The sequence below is a fragment of the Miscanthus floridulus genome, chromosome 7 (genome assembly GCF_019320115.1).
Source record: "Miscanthus floridulus cultivar M001 chromosome 7, ASM1932011v1, whole genome shotgun sequence".
In the NCBI taxonomy this organism is placed as follows: domain Eukaryota; kingdom Viridiplantae; phylum Streptophyta; class Magnoliopsida; order Poales; family Poaceae; genus Miscanthus; species Miscanthus floridulus.
Window position 1 is genome coordinate 83,803,582 of NC_089586.1, and position 20,332 is coordinate 83,823,913.

General features: G+C 43.6%; 1 protein-coding gene and 1 long non-coding RNA gene across 5 annotated transcripts; one reads left to right on the forward strand and one right to left on the reverse strand.

Annotated features, from left to right (window-relative positions):
* Window positions 1–5,340: 5,340 nt before the first annotated feature.
* LOC136463628 (E3 ubiquitin-protein ligase ATL6-like) lies at window positions 5,341–6,697 on the reverse strand. The gene has a single exon (XM_066462606.1). The coding sequence runs from the start codon at window positions 6,574–6,576 to the stop codon at window positions 5,536–5,538; it is 1,041 nt and encodes a 346-aa protein (XP_066318703.1). The 5' UTR covers window positions 6,577–6,697; the 3' UTR covers window positions 5,341–5,535.
* A 7,998-nt stretch (window positions 6,698–14,695) lies between these two features.
* Window positions 14,696–20,297, forward strand: LOC136467198 (uncharacterized). Of its 4 annotated transcripts, none has more exons than XR_010761538.1 (6): window positions 14,696–14,881; window positions 14,985–15,075; window positions 15,415–15,530; window positions 16,045–16,116; window positions 16,251–19,716; window positions 19,817–20,297. It is a non-coding gene; the product is annotated as an uncharacterized lncRNA (long non-coding RNA). The 4 variants fall into 4 exon arrangements; XR_010761539.1 differs by having other exon boundaries at window positions 16,251–16,312; window positions 17,624–20,297; XR_010761540.1 differs by having other exon boundaries at window positions 15,963–16,116; window positions 16,251–20,297.
* The last annotated feature ends 35 nt before the right edge of the window (window positions 20,298–20,332 follow it).

The following is a 20,332-nucleotide window of genomic DNA, read 5'->3' on the forward strand; positions in this document are numbered from 1 at the left end:
TAAGGAACAGGTGTTAGCAGGTCAATAATAGATAAGCCTTGCATAAAAGTAAATGCAAGGTCGGTATATAACCAAAAGAAGGGTTGTTCACGTCCTATTCTATCGTCCATTCCTAAGGGTTTCATCCTATGGCCAAGTATGGCTCTGATACCAACTGAAACGACCCTGATTTCCACGAAGGGAAATCCACAGCGTCGAAGTGTAATAAGACCGTTGTAGATCATATCACCCAAATTCCAGTCGAATATCACATCCATACAATGATAATATCAGAGTACAAGTAGTGCGGAATTATATAAATTATTACATCGCCGCATTGGCAGAATCAAAAGTAGCATTCATTCAGAATAGCTTGAAGATAAGATCACCAAACTCGAGCGTAGGCACGAACCCCTCAACCATCAAACTCCTCGGAGCTATACTCCTTAGCAGAACCTATGTGCCAAAATTTATCAGTACGATTTGTAATGGCCACTCCCGCCCTATGAGCATTGCTTTGTGAAAATTGGATGCATGTTGGATATAATCAAAGGAACCTATAAGGCTGGGGTTTCCTATGCATTTAGCATATCAAGTATGGATAAAAGTATAGTCAAGTTTTAACACCATTCCCACACACATTCCACCCCATTCCCTTCCTAGAGCCAGGTTTCGATCCTGGGATTGATATACCACCATCTCCACACCATTACCATACCATCACTCAGTCGACAGACCAACTCCCTTTTGGCACTGTCTCAAGGCCCATAGCCCCTGGCTACGACCGACACTCTCTCACGGGGGAAGAAAGAGAAGGACTCATCTCACTATCTAGTTTAAGCGAAACCTAGGAAAGGTCCATAGCCGACAAGTCGGCACATGTATCGATCGATTAACCATACACTCTACAGAGGTTTTACATAACCACAAGATCTGCCTTCCTTGCTGACCATTGTCAACTGGGCTGATTCCGGCTGCTTGCTAGACTAGTATAATGCCACTCTACCATTCAGCCCTGGTACACCCCAAGTCCAGTCTGGGGTGGCTAAAACTGTGAGTCATGAGTCGGGTCCACAAGGTCTCCATGAAGTCTCGGAAGGGTGTGGGGGAATCCTCCACGCCCCGTACCTCCTTACACTGTCCGCTATCAACCTAGCAGTAGTGGCAATATCCTACCAAGTAGTCTGGCCATCCAACACCATATAGGGCAAGTGGTACGTAAGGCTTCTCGGTGAATCTGAGTACTAGTAAGTCCTTAGGGATGACCAAGCCAGAATGTCTTCATCAGGGTTTCCATTTACCGTGCCACCATAGCACCTCCATCCTGGGCTCCTCCCATCATAGGTTCCCACCCAGGACCACCTCATATACCATTTACCCACCACAGGTATCTATTTCCAAGGGTGCCCAGGTAGCACCCCATGGCAAGACTTGCCCCAGGCTCGTCGTATACTCCAACTTGGTCGACTCAACCCTCACCCTCCACGCACCCAAGTCACACACGCAACACTCTCCCCATAGTCTAGATAACACCAGTTTCCACCACACATCAATGTAGTGCAAGTGTAGTAGAAGTAATAAGCAATGAAATATAGTAGCAAGCGTGTGACTAGCCTAACAGTAGGGTGAGCAGGGGTAAGGTTGCGTCAAGGTAAAGGCCACCAAGTAAGCATACTACCATGCAAGTCCTATCATAGTATGATTATAACAGTAAAGTAAAGCAATAGCAGTTCTATATTAGCCATGCGTAATAGGTGCTACGAGATTGGGTGGGATGTGGCACCTTCAGTGTAGTCATCTCCGTTCTCCTCACGGTACTCACGATCCTCGTCCGTCTTGTTCTCCTCCGAGTTTGCATCGATCGCATTATAGTCGTGTTAGCGACGTCTATAGAATAGCACAAAGAAGCAATGGAAATTCAAAAGAGCCAAATGCACTCAAACATGGGTTCATTACATAGAGCTTGATTTTAGATGAATTTTGGTCCTGGTTTCATATTTTTCCGAGGTCGTATGAATTAGTTATGAATTTCCGAAGTTTAAATCATTTCTGAAATTGGAAAAAGGCTGAATTAATCCTAGGCTGACACGTGTCACGCAATGACTGGTCCACATGGCATGCTGACGTTAGCATGATGTCAGCATGACGTCATCGTCTCGGTTCCAAGCTGATAGGTGGGGTCCAGCTGATGTCAGCATGACGTCAGCAACGTCATCAGTTTTGACAGGTGGGTCCAGGGGCTCTTGGGTCACTGACATGTGGGTCTGGTCAAAGTCAACGTCAGTCAACGGGTGAGTCAACGGTCAACGGCCAACGGTTAGAGTAACTGACATGTGGGCCTGGGCTGCTCACGTCAGCAGCTGATGTCATCGTGACGTCAGCATGACGTCACCACCGGCTGTGTTGGCTTCTGACGTGTGGGTCCCGTGTGAGGTCAGCATGATGTCAGCATCTGACTTGTGGGCCCATAGTGTCTGTGCCACTGACTTGTGGGGCTAGGTCAACGGTCAACGTTGACCGGTCAACGATCAACATGGGTCGGGTCTCAAACTGGACCTGGACAGGGCTGGATTTGGGCTGAGCTTGGCCCGCCACGTGGCATGCTATGGCGCTGCCACATCATGGCCTTGGGCCTTTACTGGGCTTCGTTTCTAGGCTGTGGGCGCGAGTGTGGCTCACGGTGGACCCATGTTCACGGTCCATGGACCTAAGGTAGGGTCCATGGTGGGCCAAGTCCACCCTTCTCTCCTCTGGTTGGGTCCATGTACACCGGGTGTAGGCGCGGGCGGCCGGCGAGGGGAATTCCCCTGCTTCCTCTCCCAGCGTACTCCCGCCAACGGCGAGCACCCAGTGAGCCTTGCCAGCGGTGCTGGCGTCCAATAGAGGTGGGGACAGGCTTGGCCAGGCCTCGGCGGACTTGGTGGTGGGGTCTAGGTGATTGCCAGGGCTTCCTACGGCTTTGGCCATGGAGGTCGGTGGCTCGGCGTGGCAGTGCTTGTCGGCGAGCCCCTTCCAGCGGCGCAGGTGTTCAACTAAAGTGGGCAACAGCTCGGCCTTACCATGGCGGGTGCCCTGGTGAAGCTAGCGAAGTGGCTGGACGGCTCCAGACAGTTGGCCGCGGTGGTGGTGCATGGCGGAGCTCCGGCCGAGGTCCGATGCTCGTGGCCAAGGCGCTGCGGTCGGCTATCGATGACTCGGTCTACGCGGCAGTCCTCCAGACGTCACTGTGATCCTCTACGGCTGCGTTCTAGTGCGGCGAGGCGGCCGAGTGCGCCAGCGGTGGCCGCGCCATGGCGGCGGCGTCGTGAGCGCGGTGTGCGCATGCTCTGCTCCGGCATCTGTGGGGCTAGGAGGGGTCTACGGCGTGGTCGTGCGCGTGAGTGCGTGTGTACCCAGAGGCCGGAGACGGCCATGGCCGACGCGGTGAGGTCCGGTGGCGAGCAGGGGAATGACTGGGGGGCTCACCATTGGTGTTGTGGAAGATTGGATGGTGACGCAGTGACGAGTTGCGGCCGTGTAGCTTCGGAAGCAGTGCAGCGCGGCGTCGTCTCCTACTCCGGCGACACCGGCGGCGTCGCACGGCTTCGGCACTCCCCCTTCTTCCTCTTCTCCCTCTGCTCTCTTGGCTCTCTCTCTCTTGGCTCGGGCGTGCAGGGGGTGGCCGCAAGGTGGTGGTGGGCATGGGAATGCGCTAGGGCAACCGGGGCCGGGGCTCTTATAGCCAAGCGGGGAACGGCGGAGCCCGGTGATCGGCGGATGGGGATCAACGGCGATCGGAGGCGCATGCTGCATCCAACGGCCGCGAGTGGTTGCGTGGGCGCAGCGCCAAGGAGACAAGGCCATGCCCCGGGCGTGACCCCCTGGCCCGCCCCTGCCATCGCTGTCGGCCTCCGGTCGCGCGGCGGTTGAGGCGTGGCGTGGAGAAGATGAATAGGAGGGCTGACATGCGGGGCCCGTGTGGCAGCGGCTGTAGGCGAGGTGAGAGCGGCATGCGGGCTGGCTGCTGGGCCTGCGTAAGCTCGTGGGCCGGCCTGCTGCGACGCGCTGGCGGGGCTGGCCGGTTGCTGTGCGCTGGCGGGCCGAGCCTGCTATGGGTCTGCTTTACTTCTTTATCTTTTTCTGTTTTATTTTCTTCTCCATTGTTTGATTTCAAATTTGGTTTTGGAATTCGAATTAAAAATTGGTGCACCAAATTCATTGGAGTTTTAGATATGAGGCCCACAACATTATTATATAAATATTAGGAATTTATTTAGCTATTTTGTATAACAAAAATAGGTGTGGTTTTGTTATACAAAAATAGAATTAGTTTTTCTCTTTAATCCTTCATTCTTTGGTTTGAGTATTAATTATTCTATGGTTTATTACTTTATTGGAGTTGTTAAGCATATCATAACTCAAATCGAAATCCAAATCACATTTTGAATTAACAATGTATGCAATACTTTATTTGTTAGAATTTAAATAAATACAGTTAACAAATGGCATGCCATGCTTGTGTGTTGACTTGGGTTGGGGTTAGATCTAATGCATCTCTTAGGTTGGGTTTCTATAGATGACACTCATCATCACATGGGGGTTTTAAGAAAAATTTGTAGTTGGTATTTTTAGTGTATGGATTTTTGGGTTGTTACAGTTCCATTTGTAGGGGCGGCTAGTATCTGGGCACCCGAGCACGCCACTGTAGGGGCGGCTCCATCACCAGCCACCCCTATAAAAAAACGAACCGTTGCTAAAAATTATTTTTTACGTAGTGTTAGCCTTGCTCTAAGTCAATTCCATATGGTCAACAGAAGGATAAGAGAAACAAATAATCAATCACGTCATCAAGGGAAGCAAGGGAAATTGATGGTAGAAAAATAACAATTAGTAGCAATCAAAGTGGACAAACAGTACTTATTGTACTGATTTCCTCATCACCAAACACAAATGGTACTAATTTCCTCACCAAAATTAAAAAGGTTCTTTGACCCCGTTCATTTGACTGAAATTGGCTGAAAAATACTATTCCGGCTAAATTGTTGTGAGAAAAAAATACTGCTCCGATTGAAAAAAGAAGCCGAATAAACCAGATTATAAGGTACGCGGAACGGGTGTATGAGTGTCAAAATCTTACACACACCTACCACTGGCTCCAATGAGATCCCACCTATCGGAGGGAGATTACACGGGAGGTTGTCCTAAAAATACTCAGCTTTTTTATAGTGTATAATACAGATACTCCATTCTGGAATAGAAGATATTATACTGTCTTCTGAGGAAAATCCTGTTTAAATTCATATGAATAGAGGACAAGGGATTTATCATTCATCCTTCTCACTTATACCGCTGAGTATACGGCAAAATGGAATAGCACATGCATGTGTCAAATCGGATAATTTCTCCGTTAGAAAAAAACGGATATGTCCTTGTTCTGATATCTTTTTCTCACAATGTCACAAAGATGGAATGGAAATAGAAAGAACAAAATTCTGCAACACTGCATATCAACCGAATTGAGAGAACAGAGTACTTATTTGGTGCTTAACCAAGGTTTCTCTCCCTGCCTTTTGCCGATCAGGCGCTTCTCTTCTCTTCTCCCACTGCTCCTCTGGACGAGTTCTCGCGGCGGCGAAGAGATGACGCCCCAGTGGTGTCTGCCTTGCCGGACTTGTCGTCGCCATCGCCCTTCCACCCGGTGCCCGGCGCAAAGAGCGACAGCAGCCTCGCCATGGCGCTCCTGACGCTCCCGCCCACCACACTGCTGCCCTCCATGACGCGCACGGATGCCACCGAGCTCGTCACGTGCCTCAGCCTGTGCGACATGAGCAGCTCGAGGCGCACGTGCTCGGGCAGCCGCAGCGCGAACCGCTCCATCCCGCCGTCGTCGCTGGCGCTGTGACCCGTCGAGTTGGACCGCGGCAGCGCCTGCCGCCCCGCCGCGCGGCGGTTCCTCGCGAGGAGCTGGATCCTAGTCCAATCCTCTTCTTCCCCTTCCGCGCTTGCGCTTGCGTCGCCGATTAACACGACAGCCGAGGGAACGGGAGACGAGTCCGGCGTTATCAGCGGCGGCGGCGGTGGCGCCGTCTGGAGCTGCGCCGCCAGAGCTGTTGGCGCATCGAGGACGCTGGCGCGGCACAGCGGGCAGGTGGAGTGCCTCTCGAGCCAAAGGCCGATGCACTCCGGGTGGAACGAGTGCGGGCACGTCGGGAGGAGGCGCAGGGCGTCGTTGTCGTCGAACTCGAGGAGGCAGACGGAGCACTCGAGCACGTCGTCTTCGCGCCCGTCCACGATCCGGTGCTGCCTCACCTCGCGGAAGAACACCAGCGGCAGCGCGGCGATCGCGGCGGCGTCGAGCCCTCCCTTGCGGCTGCTCCCGCCGCCGCGGGGCCACTGCGGTGCCGACGCCGCGTCCGGAGTCTGCGGGTCGTCGTCGGGGGCCCGGAACAAGCGGAGGCAGGCGAAGGCGAGAAGCACGACGAAGACGGGGAAGAATACGGCCATGAACACAGAGATGCTCATCACGTCGGCGATCATTGGGTTGTCGCGCGGCTCCGGGGACTGCGCCGCAGCGACGTATGCCGCAGAGGCCGCTGCCAACAAAGCGGCGGCGTACATGGCGGCGTCACCAGGAGGCCGGGGCTAGGGTTTGGGCGGAGACGGCATGTGCGGCGGCGGGTTTGATTAGCGGCCCGTGAGGGTTTAGATGCCGAGAGCCCCAGATGACAGACTAATTGCGTGAGAAATAATCCAGCAGTTTTCCCTTTTTTTTGCGAATTAATCCAGCAGAATTAATTGGCGTCGGCTGTACGCAAGGATGGCAGTTCAGATATTTCTGCCGTACGCGTTAACCAAGACAAGAATGGTTGGCAAATTTCGCATTTTGAAAAAAAAACAAATATTACTCCTTTTCTTTGAGTTACAAACTATTGTGTTACAATTTACACTAAACCAACATATAACCTTTGAATGCAAATATAGCCTTTAAGATGTTGCGGATGATCCTTTAAATCGTTGTTCGATGCATCTCTCGACGAGATTCGGTGGCATTATAGATGGCCTTGCCGATCCTAAGACAACCTCGATGTGCATCTCTCGACTGGTCTTTCCAAGAGGCGATCTCGAGCTTCTTCGGCAAAGAACGAGCTTCAAATCGATTCTACCGATGGGCTGGTCGGTACATATTGATTTCGGAGTTACTCGTTGCGTGATTAAGTCGTGTGCGACCTCGAACGTGCTAGCCTTTGCTACCGTGTGATCCAAGATTCTAGAAGCAGTTTCAATGGCATATCTAATTTGCAAATTTCATGTAGCAAATCTACGTGCTTTACAGGAGAGAAAATAGGACAGCTAATAAACACAATGGACATATATAGTAAATCATAGCAAGAGTACGAATTCGTCATGATAAAACCTACTCGTGTATACATAGGTTATTTCTACTGGTTAATTATCTTCGAACATAATTTAATTAGTTAATTTTTTTTGAGAAACAATTACTAGTTAATTATCTTCGAACATGGAGTATATTGAGTATATGCCTTCAACAAATTTGCACAACGGCGCGGCCCGCCCTGTCCAACAAGTCATTTTCTTCTGAACGGACTAATCAGCCCAACAGGTAGCGTTTTTTATTCCATTCCACATTCCAGGCCCAGATGCTTCCGTGACACGGACAGCATAATGAATTGAACGAATGGAAAAACACACCCAAAAAAAAGGTTTGGGTAGTGTCCTGTGTCGTACCGAAATTCCTCTTCTCTCCTCGCCAATCAGCTCGCGGGCGACATGCCCCCACTTACCCTATATTTTTGCTCCATTTCTCCTTCTTTTATTCCTTGTTCTCTTCCCACCTGTCCCATTTCTTACTTTTGGCTGGCCCTTTCCTTCTTTTTATCTTTTTTCTAGTAGATAAAAAGCATCCTGCCGTATTAATTTTGTGTATTAGGATGCTCTACTAGTAGACATTTTTAGAAACTTGTTTTTCTTACAAAACTTGTTTTCCCACATATCCCATCTATTATTTTTTGCACATCCCTTCCTTGTTATTTTTTCTCTTTATACACATCGTGACGTCTTTCTACATATCTCTCAAAATTAGTTTTCCAAAATACTTACGACCACAAAATATATTCAAATAAGTCTTCACCAAAATTGTTTTGTAAAATTTTATGTATTAGGAAGTTTTCTAGTAATACATCTCAACAAGTTTTGAACAATTGTTCGAAGATGTTTTTCTTGTTCCCAATGGACGGCGATGTGGGTCCGCGCAAGCAGCGCCGCCATCGCTTGGCAGCCCAGGTATAGCCTCCTAGCCAACGCGGCAATTCAGGTTGATCATTGTCCAATGTAACACCATAGCTTTCAGTACACTAGGTAGGGTCCGAGCGTCCATGTAAATCTCTTATGACCCCCTACGATGCCGTTAAAGCATGGTGTATTTATTAGAAGTAGAGAGTGAGACAAAAGTGAGAGATGCAAATAATTCTGTGTTGTATTCCAAAGAACAGTGTGTACATATATATATATATATATATATATATATATATATATATATATATATATATATATATATATATATATATATATATATATATATATATATATATATATATATATATATAGCCCATGTGGATGGTTACAAGTGTGAAAGAGAGAGAGGGGTGAAAAGACACCCTTTGGATTAATCACTAATTGAGCACTAAATAATAATTCTCAACACTCCCCTTTGATTAATTAACTCCTTGTAGTCTTCACTGTTCATCTATTATGCATATTTATGAATCTTTAGAAAACCCTATGGGAAAAAACAAAATAATAGAGGTATACTAGACAAAACTCCTTAAAATCCAGTGGGAAAAATAAGGAGAAACACCATGATATACAATCACCAATGTTATTAGACCCTTTGAGATAAACCCAAAGCCTTAGTCTAAAAACACCTTGGCCATAGGGTCAATATGCTTCAAAAATCATCTTCCAAAAACCGTGGTGGGGAAAAATAGATGATATAGCATATACCTTTGTGTTGAACATTGCCTCATCAAAAAACTTTATATGAGAAATCATAAATGGAAAACTCACATAAAGAAAAGAGTACAATGCATCTTATGTGCCAATATCATCCACCAAAAACCCATGTGGGGAAAAATGAATGATATGACATAACCTTATGTTGATATTGCCTCATTAAAAACTTTATATGAGAAACCCCAAGAAAAAACTCATACAAAGAAAAGAGTGCAAAATAATGTTTGTAACAAGTTATTAATCAGAGAGACTCTCCCCATGATACTAGCAAACCTCGAAGTAAATTCATACCAATGCACTCAACACATAAGAAATGTAGAGTATGGTAGATTCTGTGAATATCTCTGCAAGATTATCCAAGACTTAGTTTGCAAATGTTTTAATGGCCATATTACCTATGGAATAGAACCATCTTAAGGCAAAATATTACATTTAATATAACTTGTCTCCATCTACACAACACAAGTTGCATTACCTTTATAGATAATGACTATTGATTCAAAGAATCAACACCGCATAACTTCAATATGTGATATATCATTCTGCCAAGCTATACACATTCATGTGAAGCCTTGTACAATGCAATGTCAGAATGATTAATGAAATTGACCACTAAATGTCTATTTAAAGACTATCACAAAATGGTCTTTCCATATCCATGTAAAGCCTATTTCAATGATCTGGAATTTGGGGATCTTATAGATAACCAAAATCATTATATCCATATAATCGGATCATGGATTACACTAGGACCATATGTGCTATTTAAGATATCAAAATATATTATTAACTTCAATCCACCAACATTTGGTAGTAGCGCTGCTACTATATAGCAAATTATTGCAAAAATAATATCCGATCGAGACCTTTTGCAAGATTTATTAGCGCATAAATAGCACAGAGATAATGGACCACATGTCCCAATATCTCATCTCAGTCACTATGGCAAGAAACAATCTTCCTCTATCATGAGGTAGAATAACCATAGGATACCTTCATATTGAATCACTCAATATGATCTGGATATAGATAGCTTTTCGTACAAAATCCTAAGAGAAGATGCTTGGATTATAAACACAAAATGAAATTTTGGTGTAGTCCGTATCTTCCATCTCAAACTCTGTCTTTAGATTACAACGTGCTATTAACATGTGTTCATCACAAATGATGTAAAGATTATTGACTATTAAATAACACTATGAAATCTAATCAAGGACTTCAAAATGAACACCACGTGTAATCAATCTTGTATCCCTTCAGTTTAGAAAATACACAAAGTCAATTGTACCAAATTGGACTTAACTGCTTTAAGCCATATATTGACTTAAGCAATACACAATATGTGTTGCGATTTTATGTATGAGAGTTGGGTATGTGAACTCCTTCTCAGAAGCTTCACAAATACACCAAATCAAGTGATCATATAAATATATACAATCACTACATCTATCAACTATCAACTGCAACGATAGATGCTTTTGTACTGCCAATCAAAAGATAGTATCAAAAATTTATAACTTACTATGGAGAATAATTTGCATTGAAAATCAATGCCTGGGCTTTACGTAAACCCCTTGTGATACTAGTCTTGCTTTGATCTCACCACCACATTGTTCTCAATCCATTCTAGGATGAAAACACTTTTGTACCCACAGTAAAGGTACCATGAGGTGTTGGCATCACAGTCAAAAACACCTCTTTTCTGGTGAGCAAGACTATCTTTACATGTATTACATCACTCAACAAGTTCCAGTAAGAGTGAGCAAAGCACTCTGCCATGGTCTTATTGACTGGATGACTTGGAATGTTGTATACAGTTTATTCAGAGAAGTACGTGTCAACACATGTAGCATTTCTATGATATAATTCTCCGGTCCATCAAAATCAAAATACCCTAAATGACTCATCGTTACTTCACGAAATGAGAGTCAGGGCTTCCCGATATCCTAGCATCAGCATTTAGGTGAACTTCTGAGATAGGTTTGTGGATGACATCCATCCACTGGGTAATAACTAAATTTTACTCACAAGGTGTCGCCAACCGTAGGTTGACATGCATTTACAATCTTATTAGAAGGAAAATGCTATCATGAATAATCCTGCTTTATGGCCATACTTCTCCCCCCTCTTATTTATAATTGAGAGTTAAGTGGGTTTACTTGGTACCACCACTCTTTCTAGCACATACTTCCAATGGATTAAAAAGTTCATAAGACACCTTAGTAATCAGTAAATACATTTGGCAGTTTATTTGTAATATTATGCAAATCAACAATTCTTTGAACTCAACATTTAGTGTGTGATCCTAAGCTTGAAATGCCTTATGCATTCCAAATAATTTCCTGGCATTATGTATGGTACATCAAATCTCCCCCTAATGCTAGTAAATGCTCATTATCAAAATAAAACCATCATATGGGTCATAAATAGATCCTCCATAAAAGATCTAAATACTTAACAATCGATGGAGATTGAAATCTCATATTGATCCCTAGTTTCCTGTGTGTACCCATCAATGTATGCTGTGGTGGTGAGATTGGTACATATACAACGTGCTCAATCTTACGCAAATAGGAAATCTTCTTTGATTTCCACGTACTAAATACATATGCGGGATATGCAGTTAATCTCAAATCAGGAGTGTGTAAATCTACCTGCCCTCAACACGAATTTGGCAAATAGCAATTCACTAACAATGGTCCTGCTATGACCTTGATATCATACTCATAGATTCCATTTATCCTTTTGGATATGTAACTAAATTCTTATTATACCAAACAATCGTCATTGTAGGTACAAAAATTCAGTAGTATTCTAGATAATGAGCTCACAACAAGAGCCATTATTTACCAAATGCATGGCTGAGTGTGGATACTTTCACATATTCTAGATCATCTTATAGATGTATCTTTACAACCATGAAATGCATGAACTGTCCATATGATATTTATATCGAACCCATACATATTCTCTTGAATATGATCAAGAAATCTAAGACATTTAATCTGATTTTAAGATAAGTGGATCTTAAAATCTATTTCTCTTGTGACACTTATCGTATACATACTTTGGGAAAATCTTGACCAAAAGAATTGCCAATAAATTTTCACCTCATCCCATATGATGGCCAAGTTGTTCATTCCAAATCTGGAATGCATCAACAGTGTGAAAAATTATCTTACACGCAACATGTTATACGGGGTTGGTTGTATACATAATACAACCAAAATGAGACTTATCTCATTACTTATATGCCATATCCAATGTTGTCCTTTTGTGTTCATATATGAAAACACATTTGGATATCTCTATAATTTAGTAAGATACAAGTTGAATTAGGACATAATTAAATATCCTCAATTGCTAACTCAGTGTCTAAGGAAGAATGATAGTGGCAAAATAGGCCAAACAATCATTGTATTGCATCAGCGATATCCAAAATATTCTCTCTTCTTGTCATAAGAACCAGGAACATTTTGCTTTCCTAGTTATAGAGTTTGTGGTAAAAATACCCACTAGGCACATATCATTCCACATTGGAATGATTCCCGTACAATCTATATATAAGAGTTTAATGAGATTCTCGTCTAATATATAGAAATCCATAAATATTGTCGAGTATCAAATACATCAATATGATGCCCACAATAGTTATGCGTTGACAACACAAATATTACAACATCTTTGATGTACATTATCACATGTTATCAACGGACGATGAAATTATCCCAAATCTCAAAACAAATCATTCGAAGCATATTCGATGATCATATTGTCCATCTATGTGATGTTCTCTTTACGAGAAAAGGAGAAGTGTTGTTATGTGATCCCATAAGGTCTAGCATAAACAACCAACCTCCTATGTGGCTTCAAATTTTAAGATTGAAGCACCCTTCATATCTTATTTCTATAGCTCATGTTTCATCCCTTATAGAATATTGATATAGATCAACTACAAATTTAAGAGTACGACATTGTTTAGCGCTATGCTAAACACAACCACATATATGACGATACTCTTTGTTATTCTTGGGTTCACATTGCCAACACTTATATTGCACATTAGGCCTTTTGCTTTTACTAGTAGAAGCAAATTGTATGGACAATATGATCATAGTCTTCAATAGGTTGAAAAACAAGACACATGATCCACTCATGATTAGCCTCAAGCTATGAGTTTTCTTTATTGTTCATAATACTCCTAAAGAGTATGACACCAATTATGTGCATTTCTTTCCACAAGATATCTTTCGATGATCTTTATGGACGTAGTACCTTAACTACAATAAGGCACAATTTCCTTTTATCTATAATGAAAGCAACCCCTAATTGAGGTTCATTAAATGCTTCCATTAGTCCATGGGATAAAACCAATGTCAATGTCCATTGTCCATGTGGGATATTGATGCCATCAAAAGTGAGTTCATCAAACTCCTCTGAAGTCAGTATCCCCATGTGACAAACCATTGATTTAATTAATTTACACCTAAGGTAAATTAAAAATCACTATGGTGATGTTGTGATCTCTAATGCAAAATTTAGGGAGGTCCATATATTGTTACTTTGTTTTGGACTGTTGGAGATAGTCCAAAAAATTGTAAACTTTCCAACAATTAGAGGTAATCACAAGATGTGTAAACCTCATAAACAATCATTATTAATGTTGGCACACACATTGAAGATAATCTCTATGTCCGAAACATAGAGTAGATCTCTCAGTAGTAGGCAAATAAATTGTTGTTATAGGCACGGTCTCTAGGTTGATATATTCATAGGAATATGCCGCAGACAATGCCTAAGACTCTACCACCTGCGTATAGCCTTTAATAATGGATGATGGTAGTCACCATAAAAGTGTACCATTCTAATATTTCTAAAACACTTATTTGGGACAACACAATGTAGGTAATCATCAAGTTTAAATAAACATGATGTAGACCTCTCAGTAATAGGTGAATACCCACTACCATAGGCACGGTCTCTGGGCCGAATAATTCAAGATGAATTAAGTGCAGCAAATGCCTAGGACTCCATTACTTGTGTTAGGATCCCAAATGTATCCAAGAATATAACATTTTTGCATAATCCACCATTAATTAAGAAACACTTAATTAAGAGGATCTACCGTTGTTAAAATGCAATTTATAGAAAAATTACCTAATTAACAAGGTCAACAAAGTACATGAATAAACACTCTACTGTATTGTACTGATACTATTAAAACAAGAAAACTTACTAAGCACGTGGTGCTACAGTGGGCTAGTGGCATTCTAATATATTAAGGCAGTTTGCTTTGGACGCCTCTTAGCCCATCCACGTCGCTCCTAATATATTAAGGCAGTTTGCTTTGGACGCCTCCTAGCCCATCCACATCGCTCCAAATGTTCCTGCCCGTCCGATCTTTAGTTCAACGTCCTAGATTGCTCGAAGTGGATTCTCGACGACAACCGATTCTTATGCTTCTAGTTGACTTCTCTCACTTCTGTTCTACTTCTCTCGCTTCTTGTCTGAATCAAAAAGTCAAATATATACAACAGCTTCATCTTCTCCTTCCTGATTCTTCTTCTCACCCCGTCCTCTCTGTCTCCTTGCTCTCTCTGCCGGCCTCTTCCTCCCGACGCGGAAACGGGCACGAGTGTGGCACGGCGGCGCCAATCGCCCTCCTCGTCCTCTGTCTCCTGCTCCTCCTTCTCCTCCTCATCCTCTCTCCCTCGCCTACCTCTCGCCTCCCTCCCCTTCCTATCTCTCTCTCTCTCCTTCCCTCTCGGTGCGGCGGCGGACACCAGCCAAGGCAGCGCCCTCGGCGGGCGGCGCTCCGGCGTGGGTGGACCCCGATGGTCCCCATGCCTCTCCCACATCCTCCCCATGGGCTCCGCAACGCCTCCTCCCGATGGTGAGCGTGTGCTCCGCTCCTCCATGAAACCCTAGCTATTTCTTTTGACTGGGTTTCCTAAGATGGCTATTTCTTTTGATTGGGTTTCGTGAGATGATGTCAGCGCGACCAAAAGGGACGGATCTAGTGCACCGTATCTGTCATCGACATCGCCAAGTAGTCCAACTCGATTTTGGGAGTTTGCTTGACCAGAGGTAATCACATTTTCCAAGCTTCCTTTTCTCCTCTATTTGTCCCTAATTATTGTGTACTACACAAAGTCGTCGTAGATCCAAAAACATAGAGTAGTACATTTTATTATGTATCGACCATTGTAGCTTCTAAATTTTGTGAATAATACATTGGGCAACTTTTAATTATGAACTTATCACCTACTGTGTCCTATGAGGTTTATGAAATCTGGCAACCTCTAAATGTTCACTACGCTTGATCTCAGGGAAAAAAATGTTCCAGTCTTATTCCTATCGCATCTTGTGTATCCATGCCTTCTGGTGGTGTGAGATCGAGGTGCTGATTTGGTCATGGTGTTGCAGATAGAAGTTGCTATGGGACTCTCTTCGCTTGGGAGACAATGCTGTCAGGATGATGTGCCTGGTTGCAAATACAAGTTCATGATGAAGCAAGTGCTCTATCCAAATTCACTCAGCCGGTGAGCTCATCCTTAACCTAATTTTGGGACATGTTTTCTTTATAATGGTTGTTACATTGAATACTGCCTATATCTATTGACTAGGTGTCCAAACACTCTATTATAGCAGCTTGGTTCTATGGTGACTCTTAATTCGTAAGGACCCTTATATATAATGTCCCTTTGCTCTATGGTTGTGCCTACAGGCCACAAATATCTTAGGCTACATAGATTCCGCATTGTGCCTTTCTAATTTATGTTGTGCCTACACGCCACAAATATCTTAGGCTAGATAGATTCCGCATTATGCCTTTCTAATTTATGTACGTGAACATATATTCTGCTGCCTTTATTTTATGATGGTACCTTCGTATCTCAATTTTCCTTTCAGAACTTGGCTGTGTTGCTCAAACAAGTTTATTCTTTTTGGTCGCTCTTTTTTTGTGTGTGCAGACTTACGCTATCGCTCTTGCCTACTTTCATCGTCTGCTTCGCTTTCTTTGATTTACGAACATATGCTGAATTGCGTCCACAGGATGCTGAGTTGTGGTGTCTGTGTTCAACGTGCTGTCACCAGCCTCGCCCTCTGACATGCAAACTGCAATAGGTAGCATCCTTTGGGCACCAGTTACCTTCCTGTACCATGAAACTTTGATTTGTGCTTCCTTGATGTAATACATATGTAGATCGATTTGGTGGACCTTTAGCTTGATTTTGTAAATTTGTATTATATTTTTTAAGATTGTAGTTCAATGCAGCCGCTACAGGTGTTGCCGACCCTCCGACATGCAAACTGCATATAGGTAACACGCCATTCTTCAACCTCCTTTGGGCACCAAATACCTTCCTGCATCATGAAGGTTTATATTTTTGCATCCTCAATCTTATACATTTGTATGTACATCGATTTGGTTGATCTTTACTTTGATTTTTTAAATTTATATTACACTTTTGGTGGGTTGTAGTTTAGTACAGCTGCTACAGGTGCTACTTGCTTGTGGATTATGAACCCAGTTGCTTTAGATTTGCCAATTACGTAAGTTAATTACGGAATCAATCCGTGATCGCTTGTGGTCAAGCGAGTCCTCCATGAGAAGATAGCAGTGCATGTATTAGACGATACAGTTTTTGATTAGATATTTAGTCTGTTGCGTTTTCTTACAAAAGCTAGGATTATAATCTACAATTGTCTCCATAGCACTGTTTTTTTTACTATTGCACCAAAAACGCTATTTTTAGTGTTTTTCCTCTACTTCAGTTCATAGTGTTACTGCCTGTGACCGGAAGGTCCCGGGTTCGAGTCGCGGTCTCCTCGCATTGCACATGCGAGGGTAAGGCTTGCCACTGACACCCTTCTCCAGACCCCGCATAGAGTGGAAGCTCTCTGCACTGGGTACGCCCCTTTTTTCAGTTCATAGTATTAAAGCAAGTAAATGTCGTATTGTACATGTTTTCAGGTTCATGAAGTTGTTGTGCAGCACAGGGGAGAAAGATTCAACGAGGTTTCACCATTGTTACATATTTCCCCCTTTTTTTTTGTCTAAGTCTCCATTATTTTGGCAATGTCAACAACAAATCATTCAGAATTGTAGGGATGCTACATGAGGTAAGGCATGATGCCTAATATACCTGGGAGATTATAACCAATGACAACAAAACTAAACTATTGATTTCACTGTTTCCCTACAAAAATAGTTTGACAACCATATCGATGTACATTTGAATAGTTGGATGGTCGAGGGTGAAGCTAGGCTATTCCCTCCCCATCACAGTAGTCATGCTGCTGGTCTTGGAGAAATTGCATTCTTAGTTACCGGACAACTAATGTTATTGAATAAATTTGTGTTCTTATGATCATTTTCCCATAATGAATTCGATACAATCCTCTTACATGCTATATGCTGGATCCACACGGAAATCCAAAACTGAATGTTGGTCTCTTCAGTCACAAGACAACTATGACCTTTTATGCCTTTACCAGTAACCTGTTGCCCTCTTGCAGGACTATCTAAATTTGGCTAGGTTCTTTTTCCTGTGTGCACACCCCTGAACTTGATATGAACACTGATATAGAGGCTTTGTTAAAACCTAATGATATTGCTAAACACTTGCAGATAAATCAGCTTGCATGAAGCCACTGTCCTTTCAATGCATCAGCTGTAGTCAACGTTGGAGATGGAAAAAAGGAGCATTCTGGACCTCTCCCTGGATAGAGGGAAATACCTCAAAAAACATTGCACCAACCTTGTATCAAAAAAACATGTCGGAAAAAAAAACACAATCCAAAAGGCTTTGACCAATAACAAATGGATCGTTCACATTTACCCTCCTAGCACTTAGTTGCTTTTCCACTGAATGTGGATGTAGTCTGTAGTCCTGAGCTGTTTTCTATGATACAATTTCGTGTGTGCCTGTTTACTCAGCTTATTTTCCCATTACTTACTCCATGTAGTGTCTTAGTTGAGTTGTTGATTATTGAAATGGTAATGCCTTTGAGTTTGGCACCATAGCGCTTTCAGAAATTCTGAAACCCAAAGGTTAGTTTGAAAAGAAATATTTTGTTGGCAATATCTACTATCTTTGTTATATAAATGCTGCTATTTTTCATATTACCTATTCTTCTTGCATAATGGTAATTCATATTCTTGTAGCTTTGTCGTCTCTTCTTACACAATCCAGTTACCTGTGTATAGGTAGTGTATTTTTCACCTCTCAGTTCAATTAATTCTTTGATTTCGTGGTTCACTAATGTATTTATATGTGCAGTTTGTTCACGTTTTTCCACATATGTCATTTCCTGGTTATATTTGCCTTCCTAGTTTCTTACATATTCAATATGTCGATTCTCAATGGTACCAGCATCAACTAGGTATGCGCTCCTTTTTTGCCCATTTGGATCTTCAGGTTACATGCGTCTATATATTAACTTACTCATCTTATCAGCATTCTCTCTGAACATACTAAACTGAATTTATTTAGTCAGCGGTGGTCAAGGAGAAACAAATTGGTTGCCAAAAAAAAATCTAGATCTGTATATGATAATCGTCCTAATATACTACGCACGCAAGGGCGTGCGTGATGGACTAGTTACTATACAAAATCCCATAGGTTCAAAGTAAAAATCCACTTTCTATGTTAGCCACATTAGCAAAATGGTTTAGCTGTCATTTTTCTTTTTCGGACTAGGCTCATATGAGCCTAAATCTATCCATCCTTAATTAACTATCAATTAATTAAGGGGCTACGATTTTGTTGCAATTAAAATTAATTGGCAAACAACAAAACCAACAAACTATATATGTTTAAAAAAATGTATAGGAGTAAAAACTCTACCATACTAATATTGTTAGAGTCCATGACTAAAACAGAAAATCGTAGACACAAAAAAACATATCTAAACATGACAATAGTAAATTTATCTACAATTATATATTATGATGCAATTTCTGAGGATCGATGTCTCAAAAAAATCGTCTATTTACGCAAGGCAAATATTGTGCATCATAATTTATTTAGACGTAAAGTCTAAAACAAGCATTTATCAATATATTGCACAATCTATCCGAGGGCTACAACATAAATCTGATATACATTGATAATCTTTCAGAACTATCATGTAATTCACAGAAAGGAAAAGAGTTTATGGGCAAATCTGCATAACCTTATCCTTTCCCATCGTCGTTCGGCCTCGGGCCTCCTCGACCGTGAGGGCGCCGCCGCTGTCGCACAAGCCATGGAGCAGCCGGTCGTCGCCACCAGTCGCGGGCACTAGACCACGCGGGGCTGCCGCGGGAGCAGCCGGCCGCCGCAGGCACAGGGCCGCGAGTCGCCGGGCACAGGGGCCACAGGCTATCGGCTGCCGGCCCAGAGGCCGCGCGCGGCTGGCCGCCGCGGTGCAGAGCCACGCGAGGGACGCCGAGCACCGGGCCATGTCTGCCCGGCCGCGGGGGCCGCTGTCGCGAGCGCGTGCCCAGGGCGCCGGCCGCCGGAGGCGCAGACGCCTCCGACCGCAGGGAATTGGCCACGGGCGCGGAGGCTGCCGACCGCGGGCACAAGGCCGCTCGAGGCCGAGGCGTGGAGGCCGCCTGCCGCGGGACCATGCGTGCGCGCGTGCCCTTCCGCTAGGGCCCGCCAGGTGCAGCGGGCCACGGTCACCGCCGGCCGTCGGTCCAGTCGCAAGGCCGCAAGGACAGGCGTTGAGAGGAAGGTAAACAACGACAAACTCATTCTCTATGGTTGTTATCGTGATTCGTGAGTTCTTCTTCATCGGTGTGAAGAACACCATCGCCTGTTCTTGTTCCGTCTAGACTTGTAATAGAAGCAGCGACGCCCGCGAACTCGTCTCAGCGGAGGAGCGTGCCTCAAAGGAAAGACAGCGATGTCGGCGATCTTCTCCGGCCTTGCTCGTTGGTAGAGATGACGCCGACGGTCTGCAGTGAAAACGACGTGCAACCGCATCGTCGGCCATCGACGTCTTCTTGCTTTCTGGCCCGTAACCAGCGGAGAGCCAACATGCGTGATAACGTGTTAGAAGTAGAGAGCGAGACAAAAGCCAGAGATGCAAATGATTCTGTGTTGTATTCCAAAGAACAGTGTGTAGAGAGAGCCCATGTGAACGGTTACAAGTGTGAAAGAGAGATGGGTGAAAAGACAATCTTGGATTAATCTCTAATTGAGTACTAAATAATAATTCTCAACAGTATTAAGGTTTTCCTCTATCTTAATACTAAAACGCGCAAACCTTCTGTGTGGTCGAGAAAAAAAAATGTTTTCAAACAACCTTTGTTCGAAGAAATATGCATGGAAAGTCATACCAAGGAAAT

Bases quoted from the DNA above. Each gene is read 5' to 3' on its own strand.
- LOC136463628 (XM_066462606.1), bottom strand. From the start codon at position 6,576: ATGTACGCCGCCGCTTTGTTGGCAGCGGCCTCTGCGGCATACGTCGCT.